The sequence below is a fragment of the Ovis canadensis genome, chromosome 5 (genome assembly GCF_042477335.2).
Source record: "Ovis canadensis isolate MfBH-ARS-UI-01 breed Bighorn chromosome 5, ARS-UI_OviCan_v2, whole genome shotgun sequence".
Taxonomy (NCBI): domain Eukaryota; kingdom Metazoa; phylum Chordata; class Mammalia; order Artiodactyla; family Bovidae; genus Ovis; species Ovis canadensis.
In genome coordinates this window covers 108,406,181-108,430,798 of record NC_091249.1, presented here as the reverse complement: position 1 = coordinate 108,430,798, position 24,618 = coordinate 108,406,181, and the positions used below count along the sequence as shown (strand labels likewise).

General features: G+C 40.6%; 1 protein-coding gene across 1 annotated transcript in view; it reads left to right on the top strand.

Annotated features, from left to right (window-relative positions):
* Positions 1 to 7,197: 7,197 nt before the first annotated feature.
* PCSK1 (proprotein convertase subtilisin/kexin type 1) overlaps positions 7,198 to 24,618 on the top strand; it is a 52,542-nt gene continuing 35,121 nt past the window's right edge. Inside the window, exons 1-5 of the mRNA XM_069592590.1 lie at positions 7,198 to 7,441; positions 10,560 to 10,664; positions 14,643 to 14,753; positions 16,916 to 17,062; positions 19,043 to 19,119. Coding sequence (XP_069448691.1) covers positions 7,262 to 7,441; positions 10,560 to 10,664; positions 14,643 to 14,753; positions 16,916 to 17,062; positions 19,043 to 19,119 — 620 coding nt within the window. The 5' untranslated portion in view covers positions 7,198 to 7,261. The remainder of the gene's footprint in view (positions 7,442 to 10,559; positions 10,665 to 14,642; positions 14,754 to 16,915; positions 17,063 to 19,042; positions 19,120 to 24,618) is intronic.

Below are 24,618 nucleotides of genomic sequence, written 5' to 3'. Positions count from 1 at the left end.
TTAAATACCTTTATCCATTTGTGGCAAAGTAGGTTCATGGTAACATTTCCAAAAGGTACATGTATTTTTCAATTTAGAAAAGTGATTTTGTAATACTTTATAAAATTTAGGTGAATTCTAAATTTACAGCAACCTCTTATGAAATTCCTAAGGTAAATTTAGCAAGGAGCTAAGGGGAAGAATTGCTATATTTAAGATCAAATGTTGCAAATTTTTAATGATTGTAAAAGTTGTTTCAAAATTTTTATTCTCTTCTACAAAATTTTTTTTAACTGACAGCAGCCATAAACAATTCAAAAAGACTGACACTGGAATGTTTTGATTAGAAATGATATAGCCTTTCAAGCATAAAATCTGAGATTAAATGGTTACACTGGTGGAAGTACATTTACAGTTTTTAATTTAATGTTATTTATATTCAATTTTAATATATTGCTCCAAATATTATATTGTATTTTCTTGTCAAAACTGCATCACATTTTTAAAAATGCAAAAAATAGCTTTAGTAAGTGCTGTACAGATATTCCCAAATGTCTTCCAGCTTACCCCGTGTGTCATGAAAATATTATAATTTTCTATTTGGGGCAAAAATACTGCTATAGGTAGATTTCCCTCTATAATATGTTCTGTTACCAAATATCTCTAGTATAATTACAGACTAATTAATCACATACTTATCTTAGTATATAGATACTATTTTTTTCTTTTTAAAATATAAATTTATTTATTTTAATTGGAGGCTGATTACTTTACAATATTGTATTGGTTTCGCCATACATCAACATGAATCCGCCATGGGTGTACATGTGTTCCCCATCCTGAATCCCCCTCCCACCTCCCTCCCCATCCTATCCCTCTGGGTCATCCCAGTGCACCAGCCCCGAGCACCCTGTATCATGCATTAAACCTGGACTGGTGATTCATCTCACATATGATAATATACATGTTTCAATGCCATTCTCCCAAATCATCCCATCCTTGCTCTCTCCCACAGAGTCCAAAAGACTGTTCTATACATCTGTGTCTCTTTTGCCATCTTTCTAAATTCCATATATATGCATTATTATACTGTATTGATGTTTTTCTTTCTGGCTTACTTCACTCTGTATAATAGGCTCCAGTTTTATCCACCTCATTAGAACTGATTCAAATGTATTCTTTTTAATGGCTGAGTAATACTCCATTGTGTATATGTACCACAGCTTTCTTATCCATTCATCTGCTGATGGACATCTAGGTTGCTTCCATGTCCTGGCTATTACAAACAGTGCTGTGATGAACATTGGGGTACACTTTTCTCTTTCAATTCTGGTTTCCTCGGCGTGTATGCCTAGCAGTGGGATTGCTGGGTCATATGGCAGAAGAACCCCAGGGTTAGTAGAAGGAAAGAAATCTTAAAAATTAGGGCAGAAATAAATGCAAAGGAAACAAAAGAGACCATAGCAAAAATCAACAAAGCCAAAAGCTGGTTCTTTGAGAAGATAAATAAAACTGACAAACCATTAGCCAGACTCATCAAGAAACAAAGGGAGAGAAATCAAATCAATAAAATTAGAATTGAAAGCGGAGATATCACAATAGACAACACAGAAATGCAAAGGATCATAAGAGACTACTATCAGCAACCATATGCCAATAAAATGGACAACTTGGAAGAAGTAGACAAACTCTTAGAAAAGTACAACTTTCCAAAACTGAACCAGGAAGAAATAGAAAATCTTAACAGACCCATCAGTTCGGTTCAGTTCAGTTCAGTGGCTCAGTCGTGTCTGACTCTTTGGCCTCCCTATCCATCACCAACCCCCAGAGTTCACTCAAACTCATGTCCATCAAGTCAGTGATGCCATCCAGCCATCTCATCCTCTGTCATCCTCTTTTCCTCCTGCTCCCAATCCCTCCCAGCATCAGAGTCTTTTCCAATGAGTCAACTCTTCGTATGAGGTGGCCAAAGTACTGGAGTTTCAGCATTAGCATCATTCCTTCCAAAGAACACCCAGGGCTGATCTCCTTTCGAATGGACTGGTTGGATCTCCTTGCAGTCCAAGGTACTCTCAAGAGTCTTCTCCAACACCCATCACAAGCATGGAAATTGAAACTGTAATCAGAAATCTTCCAGCAAATAAAAGCCCAGGACCAGATGGCTTCAAAGCTGAATTCCACCAAAAATTTAGAGAAGAGCTAACACCTATCCTCCTCAAACTCTTCCAGAAAACTGCAGAGGAAGGTAAACTTCCAAACTCATTCTATGAGGCCACCATCACCCTAATACCAAAACCTGACAAAGATGCCACAAAAAAAGAAAATTACAGGCCAATATCACTGATGAACAGAAATGCAAAAATCCTTAACAAAATTCTAGCAAACAGAATCCAACAACATATTAAAAAGATCATACACCATGACCAAGTGGGCTTTATCCCAGGGATGCAAAGATTTTTCAATATCTGCAAATCAATCAATGTAACACACCACATTAACATATTGAAAAAAATATGATTCTCTCAATAGATGCAGAGAAAGCCTTTGACAAAATTCAACACCCATTTATGATATAAATAACCCCCCAGAAAACAGGAATAGAAGGAACATACTATATGACAAACCCACAGCAAACATTATCCTCAATGGTGAAAAATTGAAAGCATTTCCCCTAAAGTCAGGAACAAGACAAGGGTGCCCACTTTCACAAGTGAACCATTCAACATAGTTCTGGAAGTTTTGGCCACAGCAATCAGAGCAGAAAAAGAAATAAAAGGAATCCAAATTGGAAATGAAGAAGTAAAACTCTCACTGTTTGCAGATGACATGATCCTCTACATAGAAAACCCTAAAGACTCCACCAGAAAATTACTAGAGCTAATCAATGAATATAGTAAAGTTGCAGGATATAAAATCAACACACAGAAATCCCTTGCATTCCTATACACTAACAATGAGAAAGTAGACAAAGAAATTAAGGAAACAATTCCATTCACCATTGCAACAAAAAGAATAAAATACTTAGGACTATATCTACCTAAAGAAACTAAAGACCTATATATAGAAAACTATAAAACACCGGTGAAAGAAATCAAACAGGATACAAATAGATGGAGAAATATACCGTGTTCATAGATCAGAAGAATCAATATAGTGAAAAAGAGTATACTACCCAAAGCAATCTATAGATTCAAATGCAATCCCTATCAAGCTACCAACGGTATTTTTCACAGAGCTAGAACAAATAATTTCACAATTTGTATGGAAATACAAAAAACCTGAAACAGCCAAAGCAATCTTGAGAAAGAAGAATGGAACAGGAGGAATCAACCTGCCTGACTTCAGGCTCTACTACAAAGCCACAGTCATCAAGATGGTATGGTACTGGCACAAAGGCAGAAACATAGATCAATGGAACAAAATAGAAAACCCAGAGATAAACCCAAGCACCTATGGACACCTTATCTTTGACAAAGGAGACAAGAATATACAATGGAAAAAAGACAGTCTCTTTAACAAGTGGTGCTGGGAAAACTGGTCAACCACTTGTAAAAGAATGAAACTAGAGCACTTTTTAACACCACACACAAAAATAAACTCAAAATGGATTAAAGATCTAAATGTAAGACCAGAAACTATAAAACTCCTAGAGGAGAACATAGGCAAAACACTCTCCGACATAAACCACAGCAGGATCCTCTATAACCCACCTCCCAGAATATGGGAAATAAAAACAAAAATAAACAAATGGGACCTAATTAAAATTAAAAGCTTCTGTACAATAAAGGAAACTATAAGCAAGGTGAAAAGACAGCCTTCAGAAAGGGAGAAAATAATAGTACGTGAAGCAACTGACAAAGAATTAATCTCAAAAACATATAAGCAACACCTGCAGCTCAATTCCAGAAAAATAAACGACCCAATCAAAAAATGGGCCAAAGAACTAAACAGACATTTCTCCAAAGAAGACATACATGTGGCTAACAAATACGTGAAAAGATGCTCAACATCACTCATTGTCAGAGAAATGCAAATTTAAGGTACCATTTCACACCAGTCAGAATGGCTGCTATCTAAAAGTCTACAAGCAATAAATGCTGGAGAGGGTGTGGAGAAAAGAGAACCCTCTTACACTGTTGGGAATGCAAACTAGTACAGCCACTATGGAGAACACTGTGGTGATTCCTTTAAAAACTGGAAATTTACCCAAAGAAAACATATAAGTCTACATAACAATTGGAAAATGTTAGACCTAAGTTATTTCCTCACTCCTTCCACTATGCTTCTTGAAAAAAAAAAAACAACTGAAAAATTACTCTGAAGGGCTGGCAATACTCTTTTTCTTGACCTGAATGGTTATATGGTGTTCACTTTGTGATAAATCATTGGGTACATGGTTTTGTATACTCTAGTATACCTACTTTATTTCACTGTAACAAAAGGTTTGAAGTTTTTATTTTCTAATACTAAAGAGATATGGTGATCTACAGATCTCTGAACATCTTTTACCTCCTGTTTATAATACCTTACCACCCTCCAAGAATACCTAATAAATGATTAACTGTATCACTGGGCAGTTGGGAGCAGTCATGAAAGGCATGAGACTTGATAATTCATAATAGAAACAGTCCTTTGCAGTTTCTGAATTATCCTGTTTCCTACATAAATTAATCAGATGAACCAAATGCTACTAAAACCAACTTAAGGGTGATAATTGAGACTTCTAATTCATGATATAAAATATGACAGTGATAGGCTTGAAGGTTATCACTATGATCTATATAGCAGGACAGGGTTAGCCCTTGATATGACAAATTTAAGATGACTCCTGCATCTATATTTGCACCCCTAGCCTCAACAAACTTTCATCCCTTCTGCATCCCAGAAACTGTGGCAATTAAGGTCCATCAGATAAAATTCAGAGAATTTCAAAATAAATTACTGATATATATATATATATGTATATTTGGATGGATATTATCTTTCTACTGTGAGAATTTAGTATGCACTTTTAAGTATATCAACCGAATGTTTATTCCAGGTGCATAGGTTGCTCCATTTAAGATAAATGATTCATTAATGAGACACTGGCCTCCTTAATGATTTGCTTGAACTTCCAACTGATTTACTTGAAGAATAATAAGGGCAAACATGTTCCTGCTCTAACTATTCCTACCATTATTAAACATTTGCAACAAATTTCTCATGTTTTGCTAGCACACAGTTAGCATCTGTCTGCTGTAAGAATGAAATACCCTAGACAGCTTGAGTCCACAACTCAGCTGAGATATGAAAAGACAGCTCACCTAGCCATCAATACTCACACATGTGAATTTACAGTGCCAACAGAAAAACTATCAATCTGAGTCCATTCTACAGCACTTCATGTGAGAGTTACATTATTGTAATAGACTTAACTGCATCACATGGTTTATTAACATTGGCATTAGTTCTCATTAAGAAGCTTTATGTTTAAAGAAAGTATTGATCTCCTCCACATTTCTGAAAACATGGAGGCAAATGAAAAATCATTATTAACCTTATCCTCCACCAAGCCTCCATTTCATTTGCTTTCTGTCAAGAGTTATTTCTTGCTTCCTTTCTCCACAAGCGCATATGCTTTCTCCCACTCTTAATACTTTTCTCTTTTCTCTAGAATAGGCTGCGCCCCCCAGCGGTTGGGAGCTTTAAAAAGAAAAACAAGAAAGAAAAAACCTTTCTCGGGCAAGACTTTGAATCCCCTGCAATTTTATTTTGGGGCTGAGTGCATTGTGTTCCCGAGAATTCCAGTGCAATTTAGTCACGATCATGACCTAACCATACTTTCCCCTTGTGGTCAAGTTCCTGTTTTTCCTTTTTAAAGAGGGGGATGGTACCAGTCAAACGGAAATATTTTGATTCTTGGGGAGACGGCGATTCTTGGAACTCAGAAGCCGAGCTCCCGCAGGCAAGAGCTGGTGGCGCTGTCCACTCCTTGGTGCTGAATGCAGAGAGACCCTAGCATTTACCACCAGGCTCAACTTCTCAGGATCAGAAAAGGTTCAGCCACAGGACACTGCACCCACTTCCCTTTTCTGGGATAGAGGACCATTTAGACATCTTCTTATTCTCTTTACATAAGAAAACACTCATCCACCAAAAGAAACTGTGCCTCTTACGGGAAAGTAATGGCAGAGTTTCAGTTCAACACCAAAGTGAAAAGGTCTCCTGAAGGAAGAATGGAAATTTCAGAGTCAATGAAACCTACTCTTCCTCTCTCTCTGAATTAACACAATACTACTTGGGTACACTTCCTTGTTAATAAATAAAGGAATTTTTTTTAAAAAATTGTATGATAAAAATAAATAAAAATTTAAAATAATGTGATTAATCTTTTTTTCTGATAAAGACTGTAAAGTGGGTGGTAGTGGGTGCTGCAATATCTGAGACAGAATTTTAGATATTGTTTTACTGAGGTTAAGAAACAGAGGGGAGAAGGATGTAAACTTGTTAACTAAGGTGTCTTGAATGGTTAAAAATATGTTCTTTAAAATGTTGCTTTAACATTGTCTTCCCAGAGCTGTTCATTCTCTTGGGCAAATTAGGTCAGAAGCTTCCCTTCTGGTCTCTGCCTTCCCAGCCACTGTCCCATTTGAAAGACGGAAAGGCCCTGTTCCTCATAGCAGGTGCTGATATCGACAGGGTCGTTATAAAAATCCTCCTCTCTCCCTTCCCCCACACAGGAGATAATCAAGCAAAGGTCAAGAAAAGGGACAAAAGGGACAAAAGGGAAGGAAAGTGTGCTGCGCTCCAGGTCTTTGATTCTTGGTGGTTATATTCAAATGAGGGGCACTTCTCAAAGAGAAGTGAAGGTGTTTCTCGCGGCTGCAAAATTTACAGTCGGAAAGAGAGCCGACTTAACCAATACCGGCAAATGTTTCTTCCTTTTCTTAATCCCTCGCTGCTTATTTTAGCAGCTTCTCCACCCCGCCGGGAATACCATCCAGATCTCAGTCCAGGTAGATCTGACGTCAAGAGATGGCTTTCGTAGATTTGACGTGTAAACACTCATTTCCATTCCTCCTCGGAAGGGCTGGGGCTCCACTCGGCAGGGAGACCGAAACGCTGCGCTGAGCGCTCGCCACCGCCCAGCGTCTCCAGCGCGTCTCTTATCTCATCGCAGAGCAAGCCCGGGCTAAAGTGGTCCCGAGCCCCGAAGTGGAAGGGGTGGTCATTTCTGGCTTCTCTGGCTTTCTTCTCGCTCCCCTCCCTCCCCACTTGGGTGCGAGCTGGTGTGAGAGCCATGGGGCGAAGAGCCTGGACTCTGCAGTGCACTGCTTTCACTCTCTTTTGCGCTTGGTGTGCAATGAACAGTGTAAAAGCGAAGAGGCAGTTTGTGAATGAATGGGCGGCGGAGATCCCCGGGGGACCTGAGGCAGCCTCGGCGATAGCCCAGGAGCTAGGCTATGACCTTTTGGGTCAGGTAAGAGTTTGCACTTTCAAGAAACTTTCTGGGGCCCGAAGGGACTGGAGGGACTGGAGCGCCATCTCCCAAGTGGGAGTCCCAGATTGCACTCTCCTGAGCCCAGTGGCAAAGAGCAGGAGCTTTTCCGGCTCTCGCCCCTGGCGCGCTTGCAGAAGCCTTGCATTATTTATTGTTTGGGCTGGGCGCAGCCAGGCAGAACCCAGCCGCTGCAGCTGGGTACAGCTTAGTCTTGGCTGTTGTCCGTTCTGGAACTGAAATCCGTTTCCCGCGCAGTTTGGAAGAAAAATCCCTCCACTGTCATTCACGCAACTTGAGATGCGTGCAGGCTCGTACCAACCAGCACCAGGACTGGGAGAGGCAGTGCGCTCAGTCCCCCTGGGTCTCAGCAGGTCTGCGTCAGGAGCCGGCTGTTTCCTTCTTTTCAATATGGCAGCATCAGATCCAAGTCCTGCTGCAAGGGGCCAAGTAGGCTTGGAGATGTTCGCTGCAGCCTTCTCAGATACGCCCACGGCTCAGCTCTCTCTGGAGAGTGCCAGTGGCCTCGACTCACAACCCGGGGCTGGGGGTTTCGGAGTGGTAGATGAGGTGGGTGAGAGGGATGGGACCAACTCTCCAGCCCTCTACTGCAAGCTCCGGGCTCTCACTGGAAACTTGCAAAGTCCGAGCCTCACAACTTCGGTCGGTCAGTTTACCTGAAGGGTCAGGCTGCCGAAGTGACGGTGGGGAAAGGATTTCTTTCTGTTCCTCAGCCAAATGTATTTTAGCTTCCCAGGGGTTTCCATTTGGGGGGATGGGGGGAAAGAAACTGTTGCCTGCTCAAGTGAGGACTGGGTTAATAAATATCTGGGAGGTACGGGCATTGAGCCATTATGTAGGGGGCTGTGAGTTCTCATGGAAGCTTTCCTTTCCCTTGGCTCAGAATCAAGCCCTTGTTTCTTGCCTTGTAAGTTGTTCCGCTGAAATGAGGGAGGAGGGAGTTGTAAAACATTTTGGCGCGTTTTTTCTAGAGGTGGTGGTAGAGATGCAGCTGAAGTCAGGGATGAGTAATCGGTGTGGGCGTTGCGATTCCATAGATTCAAATCCTCTGGAGAATGCGCTTCCCTTGCCAGAGGCTTCATGCTCCAACTTTATGAGCCAAACTGCCTGAAATGCCCAGCACGAAAGTCAATGCCCATATTGACTTCTCTTCTCTGTGTACCAGTAGCAGACCAATAGTCTTGCTTTTGCCAAGTCCTTATTCTGTGCTAGGCTCCGTGTTGGGGGCTAAGGAATAATAGGAGGAAAACAAACCTTCAAGGAACCAAGAGTCTAGAGACTGATTTAAAAATAAATGATTGCAATTGCAAGTAATTGGTATAGCAACAGAAACTGTTCCTGGAGTCTTGATTGAAAGATTGAAGATGAAAGGGAATTGGGAAGAGGGGAAAGAAGACAATCCAAGGAGGAAACATTTGCACAGGGTTTAGGAAGAAGAGTCAAAGGTGGGAATACTATGAGATTGGGGAAGGCACTCAAGGCATAGAAAACAGCTTGTGGGAAACCAGGGAGATACAAAGAAACTGACTTATTTAGAAGTCAGGAAACTGCAAGGAATTCTTGGAGTCTAAAAAGAGAGTGAGTGGTGGGTAGAATTGTACTGGTGTGTACTGTGGGCACCATGGACATCTTACGTGTTCTATGAAGGGAAAAATAAACCTGGGAACTTAATCCTTTGGGCTGAAGCTAAATAACATTGGTAACTGTGGAAGGAGACTGGAGGAGAGAGCAAAAAATAACTCCCTCTTCCTTTTCTTACCTATTAGCCTCAGACATTCATCAAAACCCAGACCATTCATTGTGGGAACTGCTTTTTAAAATCACAAGTCCCAATAAACAAATAAATAATAATAAATCAGTACTGTTGGTAGGATCTTCAAGGAAGGGGTGGCATAGTTACAAGAAACTTTAGAAAAGAGTGAGAAAATCTACCTAAAATTGCATATGACTTGTATACACATATTTCCAGTTAAATGACATTACTATTAAATGTTCTTAAAATAATAATTCCTTATAAAAGACCGATGGTGTTTTCCTGGTTCTGTTTATTTCTTCCTTTGTTTACACTTAGATGCATCACCATCTTGAACTTCTTAAGGCCTCAAGATAAAGCTAGGATAGGGAGGGGATGACAAAAGGCAAAACCAACTGATAGTAGAAACAGAGCTAAGCACTGGTGATCTTTCTTAAGGCTGCTGTTCTCTCTCCCCAACTCCACGTAAAGCTTATAGCAGATTCACTCCCAGAGATTCAGGCTTGGAGCAGGACCTAAGCATCTCATGAAAAAAGTCTCTAGGTGATGAGAAACATTAATTTAAAGAAAGTAATTCTGAAATAACCCATTGTCAATTGCTTGTTTCGATTTAAAAAAAAATACAGGGCATCTACAGAATTTAGTAGGTTCAAATTAAATACTATTTGGAATAAAGGGAAATTATCTTAAAAGAATAATGAACTTAACTCTAAATGGACCATTTGTATTGATACCAAATGTATTAATAGTCATCTAGAGAAATTTACACACTCTAAGATGGAATACCTGTCCTAAATGTAGCTCAAAGCTTTGAACTACTGGAAAGTCAAGTAGTCATTACTAGTAGCTTATAACAATCATCACTATGGATTCAATCGCTGTATTTTATAACAACAAATTGTTCTAGCTGAGTGTGGCATTACACATGTATAGTACCGAAGAGTTTTCCTGCTTTCTACACAGTATCGTTCTCTGACAGGATACATTTTATAAAGTGAATATATTTTTTAGAAATGTCTTTCTACACAATAACATCACCTAGAAAAGAAAATGTGGTTTCTCTGACATATGAAAGACAGAAGCATCATCAGCCCTTAAGAATGCTGTGACCCCAAGTGATAATATTGGGAAGCTCATCTCACTGAACAGACTAAGAAGAAAGGGAAGGCTTCTAACACTGTCTTCCTCATAAAGAAAAAGGTTATCTTCAAGTACAAGAAATGCACTTAATAAAAATTGCCTGTTTGCAACTTAGCTGGGTTTCAATCTGACCTATACACACTTATTTTGGAAAGAGGATGTTTATTTTAATTTTTTCTTTTATAGATTGGATCACTTGAAAATCACTACTTATTCAAACACAGAAACCACCCTCAGAGGTCTCGAAGGAGTGCCCTTCACATCACTAAGAGATTGTCTGACGACGATCGTGTAAGTGTTGTACATTTGTCTTCAAGCCAGTAATCTGACTTATCTGCTTTCTTTGTGCTTGCTAACAAGAACAAAAGCGAGTATTATTCTTTTTTCTTGTTCTCACAATTATTTATCTGTAATGTTTCTTATCATTTCCATAGGGTTATAAATGCACCTAATAATAACTGAATCTAATTGGTTGGCTGTGGTATATGCGTGTATATACGTACAGACACATACAGACACACATACACACACATATATATGAACTACATAATACCAGTTCACAAATTCAGTCTAAGAGCAGGAAAATGAATCCTGAGAATCAAGTGGCAGCACTAATGAACTGTTTGGCAATACAATCAATCAACATCCTTTTATTATATGGCTATCTATGTACCAAGCATTTTGATATCCAATGTAATGATGCCAAACAAATATAATACAGAAACTCCATTCTTAATAACATTTCAGTGTTATCTGAAAATACATTCTGCTGTTTCTATCTGATTTGGTTAGATAGGGAACTAGTGTTTTTGAGAGAGTTTTAAATCGATATCTTCAATAGGCAAATGTTTCCATAAGTATTGTATTATCTGACCCAGAGTATTTGATCTCCTTTTATTCTGGTTTGTATACATATTCAATGATTTGGCACCAGCAGGGAAAGTCTAGAATGAACACAGGTAAATTGTGGGGCTAATTTCATGTATATCTAATGTACCTTTGATTTTTTTTAATTAATTAATTTATTTTAATTGGAGGCTAATTACACTATTGTAGTGGCAACCCACTCCAGTACTCTTGCCTGGAAAATCCCATGGATGGAGGAGCCTGGTAGGCTGCAGTCCACGGGGTCGCTAAGCGTCGGATAGGACTGAGCGTCTTCACTTTCACTTTTCACTTTCTTGCATTGGAGAAGGAAATGGCAACCCACTCCAGTATTCTTGCCTGGAGAATCCCAGGGACGGGGGAGCCTGGTGGGCTGCCGTCTATGGGGTCGCACAGAGTCAGACACGACTGAAGCGACTTAGCAGCAGCAGCAGCAGCAGTGGCTTTTGCCATACATTGACATGAATCAGCCACGGGTGTGCATGTGGTCCCCATCCTAAACCCCCCCTCCCACATCCCTCCCCATCCCATCCCTCAGGGTCTTTTTGAAGTCTGTTTTTGAGGTCATAAACATCAATAGAAAGGCTGATATGAAATAAAAATTTGAAGTAAAATTTGAGAAAAATTTGCCTTTTCCCAATAATATGACATACTGATGAAAATTTATCCTGGGAAGCCTGATATCTACATACATGATTTCTGTTGCTTAGGACATTCTCAAGAATTATGAAAGCTTTGTGAGAGATAAAACATACATGTTCAACTTCCCATAAAGAAAAGTAAAAGTGACAAAACAGGGCTAAAATTGTTGAAAGTTCATGGAATTCACAATCGCTGTAAAATAATTTGCTACTTTGTTTTGCATCTGATAGAATTTTTTAAAAAAGAGGAAAAGGAAGACAAATTATGAGAGTAGGAAATGACTGGGCCTGGGTTACCAGTGTCCCAACATGAAAGCAGCAACCTAACCCAGACCAAGAACGTTGTATCAGGACCATGGGCAGCAACCTGCAGCTCAGAAACAACCATTGCTGGCTTCTACTCAAGTGAATGGATTAGAAGGGACAGACCTAAGCAGAGGCCCTTAACATCACTTTTAAAGTTTCTTGTCCAATAAAATCTTCCCTTCACTGTCCCAGGGCAGATGGTTACTTGTATATGGACTCTGAAAGTATGACAACTTCCAGTACTCTAGCTAGGCTTAGTCTTTGGACAAAAAAACAAGAACTATTTCCTTGTCTGCCTAAATCCATGCCTGACATCAATGTACAAGGAAGTCAAACTGAGCTCCCTTCTCATCTTCACAGGAGAGAACTGGATAGAGTGAAGCAGATATAACTGTTATTATTCAAAGTATCTCACTAAAATGAACAGATGGCCCAGTTCTATTCTTTAGATAATTGATTTGTAATTCCTTAGTAATTGACTTGGGGGAGAAATCGCAAAACAATGAAGAAGAGCTAAGAATTTACTCTCTAGCATAACTTCATTAGAAGGGAGTCTATATAATCCTATGAAAGTTATCCCCAGAATAATTTAACTTCAGGAAAAATTCTAGAACCCATTGAAGCTTGAAGTGGAAGGTGGACTAGATGCTTTTTAATGACCTTTTCAAAGGGCATTAAGTCCCCAAAAGATTATTTACCATTAAGTACATGATGCTGCTAAGTCACTTCAGTTGTGTCCAACTCTGTGTGACCCCATAGACGGCAGCCCACCAGGCTCCCTCATCCCTGGGATTCTCCAGGCAAGAACACTGGAGTGGGTTGCCATTTCCTTCTCCAGTGTATGAAAGTGAAAAGTGAAAGTGAAGTCGCTCAGTCATGTACGACCCTTAGCGACCCCATGGACTGCAGCCCACCAGGCTCCTCCATCCATGGGATTTTCCAGGCAAGAGTACTGGAGTGGGGTGCCATTGCCTTCTCCGTAAGTACATGATACTTACTATATATACAATTTGCTCTCTTCCATTTGGTCTGCTCTTACAGAGACTAATATGAGACTTGGGGTTAATGACATTAATCATAACTCTGTTTCCACCAATTGGTTGTTTACCTGATCAGATGGCAGAGTGCCTCTTCTATTTTTCCACTTTTTAAAAAATGCTCTTGATTTTCATTTTATTGCTCTTTTTTTTGATAGGGATAATATTCTTCCAAATTAGCACTCTGAAGTGTACCAATACACTATCCGTAAGTCTGTTAATGAAACCTCTAACTGTAAGTGACTCTTTCCCTCAAAGATTAGTACTTATTCTCTAGCAGCCAGCTTCCAAAAACCAACTCAGATGGCAGGCAGTATATTCCAAGCATTGAGGTATTTTGAGCCAAAAAAATTAAGCTTGAAAATACAGGCACTTTAAAAATAAATTATAATGACTAATTTTCAACCCTCAAGTCCCTCCCAATGTTTATAATAGTTTTGCAGTATGTTTTCTAATTGGAAATTCAGGATGGTCTTACTGGACAGTTTTATCCTTTAGCTGCAACTTATTTCTCAGTTTTTATTTTTGGATCTGACTCATTAGTATTCTCACATTAGCAATATCCTCTCACACACTGGACTATCATCATGTGTACGAAAGAGAGGATATGTTTTGGGTAGAAAACAGTCATGTTGCTCAGCAGACTCAGAGCACGGTAGCATCTCATAATGAATATAACCACAAGGCAGTCCCTCACCTCTTGGGGCCTCAAGTGTAATAGGATTAAGCTATAAATGTTGGAAAGGTAATTTTTGTATTGTCAGATCTCCTTGCATAATACATGAAATGAAATTAATGATAAGTGTGCATGGTCAGCAGGGCTCATCCATCATCCCAGATCTGTTTCTCATATTAAATATTCTTAAGCAGAAGGCTGAAGCACAGGGGAGCCAGAATTTTGAATCGGCAAAGACACAGCACCTTTCTCGTCTTTTGTCACATCTGCAATTTCTATTTTTGTGAATAAAGAAAGAAATTAGGCTGTAAGAGCAACATAACAGCAGTCTCTGAGATCTCTTAGCTTGTTGACTCATTCTGTGCAAATGGACAAATGTTCAGCTATGGAACCCTGGAACCTCAATATAAAAACGGGTATTATGGTCCATTTGCTGATGAAAGCAGGCTGAACTTTTACTTCCACTGGAATCACAGTGTCAATAATTTGAGGGAACCATCACTTCACTGACTACTTCTCCTCCTCGTAAAGGCACACTTTACCATAATAGAGGAAATGGTGATCTCCGCAGAGGGCAAGCCCTTGTTCTCACTGAGCTGCCAGTGTGATCTGCAGTCAGGTGAAAACACTGATGGAGAGAATACTAGAGCTAGTTAGAGGGAAGATGATTATACCAGAGGTGGCTGTTTAACTGTTGATTTTCTTGCTATGAAATTCCTGGTAGGTGATATGGGCAGAACAACAGTATGAAAAAGAAAGAAGTAAACGTTCAGTTCTAAGAGACTCAGCACTAGATCTCTTCAACGATCCGATGTGGAATCAGCAGTGGTACTTGGTAAGTACTTGCATGAGGACTGCATAGGCCCTGGGCTACTTGTTATCTCTGAACAATAGATATTTTTAAGTAACAGATAATTCAGTACAGGGCTGTGTTACCCAGAGATCAGGGTGAATGGGACCTTCCATGATCTGGATCTTCTGTTTGGCTCTGTGTGAGAACGTCTGAAAACACAGATCTTTAGCTTCTACAAGAGGAAGTCTCCTTATATTTATCTGGAATAAGTACGGAAGAATCGGGTCTTGTAAGGGTAGGGTTGCAAAACAGCATTCATGGCAAAAATCAGACCTGCTCAAGGTTACTCCTGAGAACCCTTTAAATTACCCGAAGAGGACAGTGAACGTGATTCAGTATATATAGCCCTGAATGATAATTCTTACATGCTCCCAGGTGAGAATCTCTGAACTAGGCTAAAGGAAGGAACATGAGGAAAGGCAAAAGGCATCTATCTGTGAATGTCTAGACTTACAAACCAGTTCTACCTCAAGGGGCTTCCCTGGTGGTTCAGACGGTAAAAAATCTGCCTGCAGTGCAGATGTGTTCGATCCCCGGGTCGGGAAGATCCCCTGGAGAAGGAAATGGCAACGCACTCCAGTATTCTTGCCTGGAGAATTCCATGGACAGAGAAGCCTTGCAAGCTACAATCCATGGGGTCGCAGAGAGTCAAACACGACTGAGCAACTAACACACACTTAGTCTACCTTGAAGACCGTTTACCAAATCCTTGCAGGAATGTGGGCAGTGAGTGGAGAAACTGCCCATGCTCCTGCCTGCCTGCCTGCAGAGTGCTCTCCCTTCTGTTTTCACATTAAGCCTCTACTGTAGTAACACATGGGAATAGATGTGCTTATTGTCGAGAATATTGTAAAAGATAAAATTTCATGAGAGCCATAAGCTGAGGGCTAGACATCCTTGTTGCAGAACTGACAGGAAAGGAGATCAATTCCTCTTGAAACTCTCCTAACCTAAGCGACACTTGCTCACTGCAGAAGACACTCATTAACACCCGTGCATCTACCATGTGCCAAATATTAATACTATCCTGTTTGACACGAATTAACTCATTTAGTTCTCACGCAACATTTTGTTGTTCATATAATAAGTATTCCCTTTTAACAGAGGAAGAAACAGAGACATTGGCAAGTTGAATAACTTGCCCCAAATCACATGATTCTTGTGGTGGGACCATAGTTCATAGCTCCAGAGACCATACTCTTAACAGCCACAGTCTTTGATTGTTCCTCCCACTGACAGAGAGTCCTTCTCTGGCTTTGGCCAACAATCCGTGTGCAGTTCCAGCCTCCCGGGACTTGGCTTCATGTTGGCCTAGAAAATTCTGGTTTTGCTCCTCTTCTTTCTGATGGGCATCAGCCAGGGGGCAATGCATTCACTGATACTTTTGATTGCTGTCATTTGTAAGTTTCCTGTTGATCCCTTCACTAAAAGCCTGGCTCTCTTCTAATGCATCTCTCTTGAATGCTTGGGGATGTGCTCATATCTGTATTCCTTTGCTGTCCAATTTCTCTTCCCTACAGCCCCACATACTGTAACTCTCAGAAAAGTTACCTGGAAAAAAAAATCCTAAATCACCTCTCACAGATACTGACTCCCTAAATCACTCATATTTGGAAACAGGCAGTTCAATTCCAAGTCCTGGTAAGACCACAGCTTCGCGGGCATTCCAGGTTCTGTTTTTTCTTTTAGAAATTTATATATATATAAAAAAATCCACGAGTAACTGTGAACCAGACAAAATAAAGTATGTTCAATGTGGCAGTGAAGGTTTAGGATTTGGGGGAGACAGAAACTTAGGGCAGCATATAAAGCTTCAGTAGATGAAAAGCTTGAGCATGTAATTATAAATGAAAGCAACTTAGGGATAAACTTCTTCAAAGCCACACAGCTCAAAGACAAGGGGCACAGGGTGATTCATCTTTTCGAGTGATTTTCCATTGGAACAACTGGAAAAAGAGCAGAACTGTGATGATTCACTTGGTCCTCCCCTCAACTTTGTCTTTTATTTCACCTAATTGTCTGCTTCTAAAGAATAGAATGACCCCAGGAAAAAGAAAGATGGGTCTCAAGACTGGAGCTTCAGTTCTCATTGTGCAGCAAACAAATTATGATTTTACCAACGCTTCTTTGTTCTTTTTTACCAGCAAGATACAAGGATGACTGCAACCCTGCCCAAGCTGGATCTCCATGTGATACCTGTTTGGCAAAAAGGCATCACAGGCAAAGGCGTTGTTATCACTGTACTGGATGATGGCTTGGAGTGGAACCACACAGACATCTATGCCAACTATGTGAGTCTAAGCCCTCCTATTGCTGCAGCTTAGGGAGCTGTCTACACAGACATACAGTTAGGGCTTCACTTCCCTTAAGCAGGAGGTGCTCTGAGTGAGCCCTGGGGTTGATGAGCCAAGCTTTAGTTACTTCCTTCACCCCTCTGCCAGTGCACATAAATTTCTTTCTTTCTTTCTTTCTTTTGTATCACTAGACTTTGAAAGGATTCATTGAAGCCAGAACTGTACAAAAGTTATGTGTGTTGTGGTTGGAGGAAGCACTTACACCGGCTAGATTATTAAAAAGCCATTCAAATTCTATGCCACTCAGTACTAAGAGACATGAAAGCAATCAGATCAAGCCTCACGTCTGAGGTCATTTGCACAGTCATCCTCCTCACATTCCCTGTGGGTCAATAGCTCTCACATTGTGAAGTTATATGAATGTGACTCCATCCATGCAAATCAGAGCATGTACTTCATAGTGCAAAAATAACAAGCTGAGAAAAGTTTACCAAAAATGGGAAGTAAGTAAATTATTTACTTGTTTATGAAGTTCTCCATAATATTTTAGGTCTTTAGGGGAATTCCCTGATGGTCCAGTGGATAAAACTCCATGCGCCCAAAGCAGGGGTCCTGGGTTCAATCCCTGGTCAAGGAACTATTAATAGATCCCACATGCCACAACTAAGAGCTCGCACACTACAACTGAATATTCCACAGGCCACAGTTAAAAGCTCTTACACGCCACAACAGAGATCGAAGACCCAATGAGCCACACCTGAAACCCAGCAAACTAATGAATTAAAAATATTTCAGGTCTTGATTTACAGATCTGTGTTTTATCTTGAATACTACCTCCTGTTTTTATCCCAGCCTTTCTACTCAACCAACGTTCCAAAGCTAAAGAACAAAGGAAATGGGGTGGAAAAGAAGACACGAAAACAATTAGCAATTATTAAGACAGAGAAACATAAAGAACAGCCCGAGTGGTGACACAATTATTAAAAGGTGGTTGGATCTCCTTGCAGTCCAAGGGACTCTTAAGAGTCTTCTCCAGCACCACAGTTCAAAAGCATCAGTTCTTCAGCACTCAGCCTTCTTTATTGGAGGAGGGAATGGCAATCCACTCCAGTATTCTTGCCTGGAGAATCCCATGGACAGAGGAGCCTGGCAGGCTACAGTCCATGGGGTCACAAAGAGTAGGACGTGACTGAGTGACTAAGCAGCAGCAGCAGAGAAATACAGAGAATAGCAGTCTGTTTTAAGTCTATTTAGTGTAACTGGAGTGGCTGAAGGAGCTCACTGTAGACCTGAGCCCCACCCCACAGCCAGCTCTTTGCACCTGTATCCTTAGGAAAGATGAGTGTCAAAGTGTTACTAACTAGCTCTACAGCCAGTTGAACCATTCCACTTCTCTGGATCTCAATTTTCCCATTTGGAAAATGACATGGTTGAACTAAATAAACTCTGACTCCTCCTGTTCTAATAGCCTATGAGATTCTATAGGTTTGGAAACATTCACTGAGAATTGTTGGCTCACTTCTCTGTGCACGTCATCTCTGCCTGGTTTCTGGCTATGATGAATGATCAAAAATGGGGCCAGAAACTCTAAACTGCAGAGTCTCAAGCCATCAGCCAGGATGGGAATAGATTGGAAGGACTGATGTTGAAGCTGAAACTCCAATACTTTGGCCACCTGATGCGAAGAGCTGACTCATTTGAAAAGACCCTGATGCTGGGAAAGATTGAAGGCAGGAGGAGAAGGGGACAACAGAGGATGAGATGGTTGGATGGCATCACATACTCAATAGACATGAGTTTGGGTGGACTCCGGGAGCTGGTGATGGACAGGGAGGCCTGGTATGCTGTGGTTCATTGGGGTCGCAAAGAGTCAGACACAAACTGAGAGACTAAACTGAACTGAAGAAGACTTGGAAAGCACTGCCTTTTTTTTTTTTTTTTTTTGATGGTACAGTGTTATTTTTGCTTTCTCTTTAGGATCCGGAGGCCAGCTATGATTTTAACGATAATGACCATGATCCATTTCCCCGATATGATCCCACAAATGAGAACAAGTAAGTAAATGTGGATTTGGGGGTGGGGTAAGTGCTTTAAAATGCTTTCATCTTATTTGAGAAAATTACACTATAAATATGATCCACATTTTTGCTCTCAGAAAATGCTCATGTACACCATCCATACTACAACATTTTGTTGCTTTTAAAACAGGAAACAGAAGCTTCTATTTTTATATTCCTTTTGGCTTACAGGACTATATTTCAATTAAACTTTCTTCTTATACTATGAAATGTTCCCCTCAAAATGTTACTGAATATCTATGGCTTTAGAAGAAATATTTGGGACATTTATTGTTGTTGTTCAGTTGCTAAATCGTGTTCAGCTCTGAGATCCCATGAACTGCAACATACCAGGCTCCCTTGTCGTTCATCATCTCCCAGAGCTTCCTCAGACTCACATCTGCTGAGTTGATGATGCTATCTAACCATCTCATCCTCTGCTGCCCCAGTCTTTTGCCTTCAGTCTTTATCAGCATCAGGGTCTTTTCCAAAGAGTCAGCTGCCCAACAGGTGGAAAAGTATTTATTCAAGCCTCAGCTTCAGCAACAGTTCTTCCAATGAATACTCAGGGCTGATTTCCTTTAGGATTCATTGGTTTTATTTGCTTTCAGTCCAAAGCATTAAAGAATAAAAATCTTCACTCCATTACCATTGCGCCTAGTTCCTCTATGAATCTTTCACTATTAGCAACAAGCTTGTTGCTAGCCACGAAGAGAAATACAGATGGCCAAAATAACAAATCCCTACGACTTCCTATGGTAGCCACAACCATGCTCACTAGTCCCCTCAGAAGAGCATGGCAAGGCACCAGACAAGAGAAATATACCGTCAGGCTTGGCACTCAAATCCATCACAGTCTTCAGGGCATTGGGCTAATTAGTCTGTTCCAGAGTTTCTTCTGGGTATTTTAAAGCTAAAAGGAAGAGGCAAAGGACATCTTCTGACTCCTAAACTAACTCTCCATAGTATCCACTGGGTAATGAGTGAGGCTAAGAGCCAGACTTGGCAAAGCAACAAAGCAAATGAAGACCCAAAGGCAGGAGACATTTTAACCTTTTTTCTTAGCCCCAAAGGAACTTCACCCTCTAGTCACACAGCCCCGTGTCCATGCCCATGGGAAAACTCATCTTTATGCATAAAGACATCTCTCACAGACTTGAAAGAGACATTTCACTCTTTGCTTTTCATTTGCTTCACCCAAAAGAAACTCACACCAAGAGAGAAGGTCAAGGCAAAATGAGCACGGCTACAAGTGGGGGAAAAAAGCAGGCAGGGACAAGCTCTTTGTGGCTGTCATATAAAGTACTTCCCTGTCCTTTCTTCCTCCCTCTTGGATTAGTATCCAACTTGGGTCAATCAGCTCTCTCTCTTTCTCGCTTTCACTTTCACTCCCAGTTTCTCCCTGATTGTCTCAGAATTCCCACGTGGCTGGTGTGGTACTGTTGACCGAAAGCTGTTACATTGGATTTTCCTCCGCCAGAAGGCTAACAAACCCCAGGAAGGGAGTCTGGAGCTCCAGGACTTGGCTTCAACTTCTGGGTGGATATTTCTTCCCTCGGGGGAAAGGGGAGGCTTGGGGAGGTACCATTTACTTTCCTTCAGTACCATTTATTTCTTCTAGCATTTATCTTTTAAAGGGGTCAACCACAAGCAGCCCTAGAGGCTAGAATATTCCAGTAACAACACAATAGGAGCCATGAGGTGGGGGGGGGGGGCTTGGAGGAAAGTGGGATGTCCCAGAAACTTAGAGCAGGACTCCCCCAGAAAAATGTTCAGCCATATTTCTGACTGAGAGCAGTGTGGGACTGGGAGGAACTTCTATCCTTTTACAGCAGTACCTTGCAATGTTAGCCTGGCTGGTAATGAGAGCTTTGCCAATCACCAGAAAGGAGGATGGCTTTGAGGAAGTCACTCACCTCACTCTGCCTCTATTTTTTTTTTTTTTTGGTCTCAAAACAAGGTGACAAGATCCCTGTTTACCTACTCTCCTAAAAGAAACAACCTAAGGAAATGGGCAATAAGTGCTGAGAAGAAAAGGGCATTCTTCCTAGAATGAACTAGAAGTGACAACTCTCATTCCTTTCCCTTGGTCAAGACTAAGAGGGAAATCCGCTCCCACCCACATGGGTTTAGCTGAGGAGACTTAGCTGGAGGGGTCAGGCCAGCCTCTTTCCTAGGCAGTGTGCCTTGGGTCTGGTCCAGGATCCAACGTGGGTGATGATTCATGTGGCAGATGCATGATAGGTGAATACCTGGTGAAATGATATTCTTGGAGTTTTGTACTTGTGAAAAGGGGAACTCAGATGTCCTTCTTTCCCACTGCCAAACAAAAGAGACTTGCAACTCATGGTACTGATGATAGCCAATTCACAGAGTTTCAAAGGCCCCAAGGTAGCAGCCTATACAATTTTATTTAATTTGTGCCTGAAAACTATGAGCTTCCAGAGCATAGCAGACTATGGGCCATGCGCATAGTATAGGGTTAGGGTAGCATAGCCAAACACTTAAGAGCACAGACTTTGCAGTTAGATTTAGATCAATTCTTAGATCTTTCGCTTAATAGCTGAGTGACTGTGAGCAAATTATTTAACTTCTTTGCGACTAGTTTTATCTTCTACTGTGACAGACTTTTATTTTCTTGGGCTCCAAAATCACTGCAGATGGTGACTTCAGCCATGATATTAAAAGACACTTTCTCCTTGGAAGAAAAGTTATAACCAACCTACACAGCATATTAAAAGGCATACTTTGCTGACAAAGGTCTGTATAGTCAAAGCTATGGTTTTTCCAGTAATCCTGTATGGATGTGAGAGTTGGATCATAAAGAAAGCTGAGCACCAAAGAAGTGATGCTTTTGAACTATGATGTTGGAGAAGACTCTTGAGAGTCCCTTGGACTGCAAGGAGATCAAACCACTCAGTCCTAAAGGAAATCAATCCTTAATATTCACTAGAAGGATTGATACTGAAGCTCCAAAACTTTGGGCCACCTGATGCAAAGAGCTGACACATTAGAAAAGACCTGGGGTTGGGAAAGACTGAAGGCAGGATGAGAAAGGGATGACACAGGACGGGATGATTGGATGGCATCACCGACTCAATGGACTTGAGTTTGAGCAAACTCCTGCAGATGGTAAAGGACAGGGGAGCCTGGTGTGCTGCAGTCCATGGGGTCAGAAAGAGTCAGACACCACTGAGTGACTGAAAAACAACCAAAGAGATAATGATGGTACCTATTTCATTGGGGATTTGTGGGGATTAAATAGGTTTATATATATAATTCACTTGCATAGTGTCTGGTACATAGAACAAGTTAAACATGTACTATGATAATGATTAAGGCTTCTCATTTAGCAACTAAGGTAGAACTCCTTTCAGTGAGGAAAAAAGCATGACAAGAATAATATCATCTGATAAGAGCAGAAGCAGAGACAAGTCAATTTTCTGAGCCAATTCAGAATCTGCTATTTGAAAATTACACAAAAAGCAACTATATCTCAGGGTCCTCTTGATCATCAACAAAAAAGCTAACATCCCCATCATTTATCAAAAGGCACAATAAAAAATAGAGTTAGTTACCCTTCCAGCATAGTGTCAGAAATAAATCCCTTAGGTTTAGAAAATGAATTGCCCCATTTTGTTTTGGCTATCATAGCAGTTAGAGACCTATTATCTCCCAGTTCCAAGGGCTTTATCTCTCCAAACTATCTGTGTTGCTGCTGTTCTTTATTACTATGTAAATGAAGTTAATAAAAGCTGCATTTGAATTCTTCTCTGCAAATCAAGAGATGCATCACTAAATAACAAAATCTTAAAAGTGCAGGTAACTCTTACTAGTAATCTAGCATGAATTTGTAATCAATATTTCAACCAAAATTTCAGATTATTTTTCTAGCTATGTAACATATATGGCAAGGATATTTTAACAAGCGCCATGGTAGTCTTTAAATTACCATCTGAAATAATTTTTCAAAAATAAATGTGTTTAAATGCCAGTTACAACCATTGTCTTCTAAGATAATAGAGATTGCTTTTACCCCAGAGGCTGATTTAAGGGAAGAAAGCCATATGTCTAAAAAGAATGACATGGAAGCACTTTGATAAAGTCTTCTTTTTCTCAAGGTACGGAGGTGAGAAGTGAGGATAAGAGGAGGGAAAGATATCAATTCCTATTTGTACATGATCCTACATTTTTTAAAGAAAATAGTCCTTAGCATGTAAAGAGAGATAAATAATGGGTAGTGTCATGTTGCATCATTTTTAGGACAGAGGTATAGTGCTAGAGATGTTTGCCCACAGGCTGATTCTATAAGCTCTATCTATCCACCTGGAGACCTTGCTATCTTGGACCCTGTCTTCCATTTTGTATGAACAGAAATGCAGGTGGTGGTGACTTCTGGTAGCATATTTCTCAGAGGATGGCAACTGAATTTTCCCTTCTACAAAGGTAGAGAGGGCTAAGCCCCCAAAGAAGCATAAGATGCCTTCTTCATGTTCAATATGCATGCATTTTGCAGAGAATGAATGTATATTGGTCAGGACAGCTTCAGTTGCAAGTGAGAGAATCCTAACTTGAAAATGGAGATTTTAAAATATTTTTTACCCAAGAGATGATCAGCTGCAAGCATGGCAGGATCCAGAAACTCAAATAATATGCCTTGAGGACACCTATTACTCTATCTCCATCTCCTAGTGCTGCTCACCTCTACTTAGCTTCATTCTCAACAGAGAATGCCTCATAGCAAGATCCACAAGGCTCACATGGAACTTAAAGCATCAGTTCTTGAAAGCTGTCTGGGAGGACAAATCTCATGATAGAGACTCACAATGAGTGGCTGAGGGTTACTTCCCCAAAAGGGAAAATGCTGGAAAACCAAAAAGAAGTCGGTGCCTGCTTCATCAGGGAAGACTGTGAATTGCATTGTTCTGACTTAGGACTCCTATTCAGTATTAAAATAAAGGAGGCCATCATTCAGTGGAAGGAGACCAGGAAATCATCTTTGGTATTTTAGGTAAAAAAAGAAAAGTGAAACAGGTTTATTTTAAAAGACCAGTCAATTAAGAATTTTTCTATTTCATTCTGGCCTAAATTAATAGATGTCCAGTAGAGTAGTAATCAGAAGGAGCTGGCTGACATTTGCTCAGACCTAACCCTTGCTCTTTTCCCTCTGTGTCAGCATATGTGGTCAGCGGCTCCTCCAAAGGCGTCCACAGCCTTCATGCTGCTCCTGGGAGCTTTCACAATGGAATAAAGGCATGAAGCAACCAAATTCACATTAAAGTTCCCTCAGCTTATTGACCTTCCTGAGGTCAGGAAGGTGACAGGAAAAGACAATCACTATCTCTAGAATTTCAGAAATGATACTTTAACAGTAGACTTTGGTCTGTTTAAGAGATGGATTTTCTTTTCCCCCAAATGTTCTGAAGTCATAAATTACCCTCATTGTCTGGTTGCAAAACTAGTCTTGTTCAGGCTGCTGGTCCCAATTAGAGTTGC